We start from the raw sequence: 7,225 nt of genomic DNA on the forward strand, positions 1-7,225 counted from the left end.
GCATATATAGTATATAAAATGCGCGGTTAACCGACATAGTAGATTTCTTACTTTTATATGTCACGTTAATTTCAATCGATTTTGGGATTTTTGAAGGTGTTGATCCCAAGTACTTTTTAACTTAGTAAAGATTAATCTATATATGTGGTGTGTGAAAAACAAAGTAAAAAGTAAAAATAGAGTATCAGATGCGATTAACTACTTAAATTATAATTATTTTAAAATAGTTAATTAGCGAATGATGCATTATATTTTTGTCTTCGTTATCCCCTGAAAATCCCCACTTTGACTTTCAGTTTTACTTATAACAATGTAAAGTTATCATCATTTATGTGACTCGACCCAACTTAAACCAAACCAAACCAAACCAAAAATTCAACGTCAAGTTAAGACACATTGTTTTTCACACGTTGTAACATAAATCACAAAATCATGGTTGTTAACATAATTCAGAGCAGAAATAACTTCAACTACCTTTTATCAATAACTGCATTTATATTTTTAACCAACCTATTAATAGAATTCTTAGACTAAAATTATGAACACGTTGTAACAACTCTTGACTGTGTTGCCTATAAAAGCAATAAATGTGAGGTACAACTTGCCCATAAGTAGCAGCTATAAAGTTACTACTTAGTTGTTGCACTGGTGTGGTAGTTTTACAAGCTGCGAAAATGGAAGTAGTGATGAACCACGACACCATAACCAACGATGAGGAAGGTAACTTCATATCCGAGGTGTATACCGACGTAGAAGACCCTGCGGAAGCCGGGTTGAAAGCGAGGAGACGGCATCAGTTCTCCGAGGTTGTTGTTCCCGTTGTCACAAAGGCGGACAACGGGGATGAAGAAGAACCGTCGAAGAATAGTACTTATTTAGACAAGTATGGAGGTATGTGAGCTAATTTTTGTTACACTTAACTAATTATGTTAAGAATCGTTTTATCACCTTGCATGGATCGATGATTCCGGATAATCGGGTTCAAATGATCCGAGCTACTCACGAGCTATTCGAGATTGGATAGCTCTAGCAAGCCGAGCCTGAAATAAAGCTCGTTTAGTTATAAATCGGAGCTCGAGGCTTGTATAGGAAGCTCATTTAGGCTCTTTGAGCCTCGTGTACTTTTAAGTTATATCGCTTTTGAACTTTTGTGTATTAGTTTTACACTGAACAGCCGAGCTTAAGCCAAGCTTTGGCTCATTTAAATTTCCACATGAGCTCAAGCCGAGATTAGGTTCGTTAAGGTCTTTCTCAAAAAAAAAATATAAAAATAATTAAAAACGGATATTGGAAACAATTTCAGGTGCAATTGAAGATCTGAATATTCAGAGAGTTCTGAACTCCGTTCAGTACGACGCCAATAATAATGGAATAGCAGAAACGGAGACAGAAATAAAAGCAAAATCGGAACAAATTGAAGAAGAAATCACTGAGGAAGAAGTGGTGGAACTGGAATTCGACAAGGCGAAACGCAACACACATACGATGCACTGTCCTAATTGTGATCATCAAATCACGAAAGTAGTTCTTCGCCGGAAAATAATCAGGAGGCAGCCTCCGGTCACCGAACAACGACAGGAGCCTCCCGTCACCGAACAACAACAGGAGCCTTTGGACTTGCTCGGTTGCTTTTCGTGCTTTAGCTTGTTCACTAACGGTACAAATTAAATTAACCTACTTAACATACAAATATAGATAAATCATTATTCATTTCTAGTATTGAACTACATAATAATTTGCATTACAAAATTTGAATTAGAGTAGAGTAATAATAATTACTCTAGTTTAAAAATTATAAAGTAATAATAATTAATCTAGTATTAACATATTTATTTTAGTTAGTTGTAATGTTTACCGTTTAGCACGTTAAATCTATTTGTATTTGATCTTAGCGGAATTAAAATACCTAGTTTTCAATATGAACATATATAATTATTCACCTTGTTTTATTCTGAACAAAAAATGGTAAACATGATGATGATTTTATGCATATTGTTATGATTTTCTCAAAATCTTATTACTATGATTTTTGGCATGAACATGACTGATTTATGAAATTTATTTCAGATAATGGAGGCTTTAATCCTTTTCCTATATTTGGAAATAATAAGCCAACTCCGAGTGCAGTTGCTAATGGAAACAGTGTCGTTCATGAGGATGGTAATCTATGAGACCATGACCTTTCTAGAATATTTAAATTATTTTAATACAACTCTTTTATTAAAATATTCACGTCTATACCATTACTGCATTTGTATATAAAAGTCAACCTTCCTGCAATGCACGTTATAAGATTTTGCTAAAGATTTCATGTCAACTATATATTTTTAACTTTAAATGTTACATCTAACATATTTATTAAAATATGATGTATACAGTTTGATCTAATACCTTATAACTCTTCAATATAAAAAAATGTTATTATTATAAAATGGCTAACTCATTGATAATAAAAAGTTCAAGACATTTGTTTTTAAAAAGTACAAGATTTATAAAGTATGAAGCATTGATAAAATAGTAAAACAATTTAGATTTCTTCTTTTTTTGTTTTCATAATAACATAGGAAATTTGAAATAGTATATCAATCATCAGATGAGATTTTAAAACGAAAAAAATATAAAATTATAAAAATCCGGTCCAGCCAAGATCGGGTGAGCAAGCTTAACCATCTGGTGCATCATAAATAAAGACGGTTCAAATGTACTTAATCAGACCGGTTGTGACATTTATGCCCGATCCAACCGTCCAATTCTATGCAACGTCCAAACTATATCGTGAACACCCTACTGAAAAATGTTTTGTTAAATTTAAACAGGGAACTGTTTCAGCATCTTTCGAGTTTTCCGTAAAGAAAAAGATTCTCAACAACCTGAACCCGGAAAGGTTGATCCTCCATCTCTTCCCATAACTGAAATCAAAGACGTTTTAAACAAACTTCCAATTCGACAAGGTAAAGTTTTGTATATGTTTAGTCCTTCATGATTATTTATTTTAATGTTACATGAACCGAACTGGTCGAAGTTTTGTAGGACAAAATGGCCAGCCTGATGTTGTAGGAGAGCCATCTAAGCCAGAATATCAACTGCGTGATGGTGGGGTCCCGTCTAATGATGATCAACCACGTTTGGGGGCTAAACTACCTGCGAAAGACGACACAAGTATAGATATTCTACCAGATACCCGTACTGAAATCCAAGATCCACCACGAAGACCAGCGGGACAAGATTCTACCTCGTTTGAGATCTTGAAGAGCATTGTTTATGGAGGTTTGATGGAGGTGATTGCTAGTTTAAGCATTGTAGCATCTGCTGCTGCCGGTGATGCCTCAACATGTAAGTTTTTAATATTATTGCAGTGTTTTTGGACCTCCTAATATAAAAAATAAATACTTTTAAAAATCGTATTTTAATCAAATTTTATCAAACATAGAAAAAATATTAACCAACATAATTTTTTTATTAAAAACATTAGTTACATGTTATGTAAAAAACTAAATATGATGATAAATGAAAACACTTGAGTTTAACGTTGTCTTTTGAGTTTTGCAGTGAACATCATAGCTCTAGCGTTGGCGAATCTAGTCGGTGGAATCTTCGTCATTGGCCACAACGTAAGTAACTAGGGTTGTTCATCGATGCGAGTTTTATTTTCCTCGAATTGACTAATTTTAGTCGAAACCTGAAACCAAAAACCAAACCGAACCTCATTAAAACCGACCCAAATTAAATCAAATTCTAATTGGTTAGGTTTTGGTTTCAAACCTAAAAAATGAATTCTAAAAAGATTAGTGTTCATTTGTTCAAATTTCGGGTTCCGGTTTTGTATTCCCTTAGGAGTTTTCTATAACCGAACACCGATGACCTAATATGGTTTTGATTCAAAACCAATTAAAAAATTGAATATGTAATTCAATTAAAGTTTCGGTTTGACTAACTAGCCGAAATGGTTAAAACCCCATCTTAATTTCAAATAATTTGACCACAAACTCTAAACACAGCTTTGGGACTTAAGAGACGACTGCCACAAATCCTCTACCGAGCAAACAAATAATAACCAAGAAGCTCGTAACAAATACAAAGAGTTACTAGGATCCGTTGAGCATTTCCCATTACACGCATTCTTTGCTATACTATCCTTCCTCGTGTTTGGAGTCATACCACCAGTAGTCTACGGGTACTCATTTCACGAGACCAATGATACGGACTTCACCATGGTTATTGTTGCGGGCGTTTCTCTTGTATGTGTCGGTTTGCTAGCGATATTCAAGGCTCGCATTGAGCAGTGCACAATGTTCTCGGGGTATGTGAAGACTATTACGTATTATTTGACTACTGCGGTTGCTACCTCGGGTGTGTCTTATGCGGTTGGAAATTTGGCAAAGAGACTTATTGAGGAACTCGGGTTGTTTGAAACGAGTTCAAACGTTGCTACGGGGATTCTTCCTGAAGTCGTGTCTATGAATCCGGCTTTGGCATATTATTGAGTGTTGATTACTTATGTTGTTGTTTCGGTCGTTTGTTGATCTTTTTGTAATTGTGGGAGATGTTTGTCATATTAATGTTGTGCTGTTATTTGGGTCCGGTTTGTATTAATATCGGTGTACAAATTTTGAAACGGTGTCGTTTACTCGTTTGATTTTTTATTTTTTTATTTTAATGTTTTCATTACTCTTTTTTTTCTAAATGCAAAAAATAAAAAATAAATAATTAGTTACTCTGAACGAGAATTCCACATGTGTGGTCTAGTGGTAAAAGACTTGGGTTCTCCAGTGAAGACTCAAGTTCGAATCTCACTTATGTTACTTTTGGGTGAATATCGGCAATGAAAGATTTGAGCTAGGCCTTCTGCAAGGTTGTCAGTTCGTTTCGTCCCACTATGTGTTACGCCAGAGGATTATGCTCTTTGTGGCACAGCGACTGTTAAGTGGCATTTGGCGGTATGATGTCTCGGGGGAACGCCCATCCAAACTCTTAAAGCCAGCGTGAGCCCAGTTAAGTTTGGCCAGAGTGGGGCATCGGGGCTCTCCAAATCTGGAGAGCACGTTAGCATAAATACAAGAAAGTCGTCGTTATAAAAAAGTTACTCTAAACGAGATATGTCAAGTCACCTCATCCAACATTATACTATATATAAAAGGAAATCTAATGGTACAGTAAAGATAATATAGATCCAATCAGTGGGTGTCATGTGGCAGCCACTAAGATTCTTTTTTTTTAATATTTTGAAATCTGTTTTTTTTATTTATTGAACTGAAAGTAATAAAAGTAATAACAATGGAAGCTATTGGGGTGTTATTGCTTTATTCTTACAACTTGTAGGTCGCGGGTTCGAGGCTGTCTTAAGCCGGTCTTTGTGCTTATTTTGTTTTTTTTTATGTTTTTTAAAGTAGAAATACATTTTTATATTTCTAGATTTCATGCTAAATGAAACAATGAAAAAGTAAGTTGGTGTAGTGGTAAAGTTATTATAACGTACTATGTTTTGTTTGTATATTTGGAAAGCTAAACAGGAAGCCACCTTCTCCCGGAAAGCGTATACAACCTCCTAGATCATGGAAAATATAAAGTATTTGAGTTTCATTTGGATTAAAAATAGGCCTCGTTCAAATCCTTATCTTGAATCGGTGGTTGTAACTTCTCATTTTAGTTAATTTGGTGTGTTGTTTTCTTTAAGCCTATGGCACCTTGTTAGTTGTAAGTTGCTAAGAAGAAAAATAATAAAAGATAGCTCCGGCTCTAAATATCAAAATAGTAATCCAAACTAAAATACTAAATGTGATAGGTTTAAAAGAAAATTTCAAAAGAATTAAAGTCAACTATTCAAAAGAATTGAAGTTAACTAAAAAATCTTATGGTAATTGATATAAACATCACTCTATTCCAAACAAAAGTCTTGCATATTCATAACTAAGAAAGTTTTAGGAACCTGTTACCAAGTCACGTGCCACGTATATGCAAAATGACACGAATCATCACTCGATCATGTTACACTTGTTATAGCCAACAAACCAACATAGATTATACACCTACGGTCACCTTTGGATTTCATTCACAATTCATAGTATAGCAAGAGAGGTGGCTGCAGACGTGCATTTCGGAGGATTAGGATTTTGAAAAACGACAATAAAAAAAACATAATCAGTGTCCCTAGTTTGAAATTGTGAAGGTACTAGTCCCTTGGCCGAGAATAACAACCACCCAGTAAATCCCACAAATAGTAAAGTTGGTAGTGTTAAGGGAGGGTGTGAGCCGTGAGACGTAGAAAAATCTTACCTCCATCTATTTGCATAGAGACTTCTACAAGAGAACCCCCTAAAGACATATAGAACAAGATACAAACATATAGAACTAATGCTATAGACATAGAAAGTTATCAATAACGAAAGAAGTAGTGAAAGTGTAATATAACATTGCATAGACAGGTAATCGGAAAGACAGTCACTTGCAAAAAGCACCTAAACTGTACGAGAACGTAAGCCCTTAAGGCAAAGCTAAAGACACTAAACAATCAACTCCTAAAAATGCTTAACATTAATCATGCGTCTGCACGAACTCTTAACATTGACCATTGTTAAACTTTGAGCAAGTGAATCAAGAACACGAACACGAGATTTATGGAACTCTCTAAGAATCTTTATAAAAAAACGACAAATGAGAAAAACTTAATAATTATCTAACACATGGAACCTAGGGTATATATAAACTCGCGGTTTCAATCCTACACTAACTCAAATACAGAATTTGAATCCAAAACAAATAGTATTAAATAAAATAAGACCAACTTATCTTATAACAATGAACTAATTATTATATTAAACATTTTCCAAGATACTAGGGCCCTTAAATATGATATTTTCCAAGACACTAACAGCAAACTTCACCATGGAGAACCTTGCGGGGAAACAACCCCCAACTCAACATAACAAGTTACTTCTTCTTCTTCTACTCAAGTGTTAAATTTCTAACACTCCTTCCAGATTCATACTCAAGAATTTTCAGAGCCTGCAACACTTGTATTTCTTTCCGACTTGTCACACGCCTTAACACACGAACTCTATCGGTCACTCCTTAATTCACACAGGATTCTAGACATATCCATCTGCTCCGGGAAGAAGAAGATGATAACTATTACTATTACTTGCCATTCTGTGGTATTGTTACAGGAAGGAAGAATCGAACGATCAAGATTAATAAACCCTAGGTATATTATAAGCTATGCTATGCG

At 34.7% G+C, this 7,225-nt stretch overlaps 1 protein-coding gene across 1 annotated transcript; it reads left to right on the plus strand.

Moving 5' to 3' along the window:
• The first annotated feature begins 587 nt into the window (after positions 1–587).
• LOC143616707 (uncharacterized) lies at positions 588–4,560 on the plus strand. The gene is made up of 7 exons (XM_077089463.1): positions 588–891; positions 1,304–1,657; positions 2,068–2,160; positions 2,817–2,951; positions 3,031–3,333; positions 3,550–3,611; positions 3,999–4,560. The coding sequence occupies exons 1-7, from the start codon at positions 675–677 to the stop codon at positions 4,482–4,484; spliced, it is 1,650 nt and encodes a 549-aa protein (XP_076945578.1). The 5' UTR covers positions 588–674; the 3' UTR covers positions 4,485–4,560.
• The last annotated feature ends 2,665 nt before the right edge of the window (positions 4,561–7,225 follow it).

The sequence above is a fragment of the Bidens hawaiensis genome, unplaced genomic scaffold (assembly GCF_021521415.1).
Source record: "Bidens hawaiensis isolate Kalapana, Puna unplaced genomic scaffold, B.hawaiensis_p1.1 tig00048969_1, whole genome shotgun sequence".
Taxonomy (NCBI): Eukaryota; Viridiplantae; Streptophyta; class Magnoliopsida; order Asterales; family Asteraceae; genus Bidens; species Bidens hawaiensis.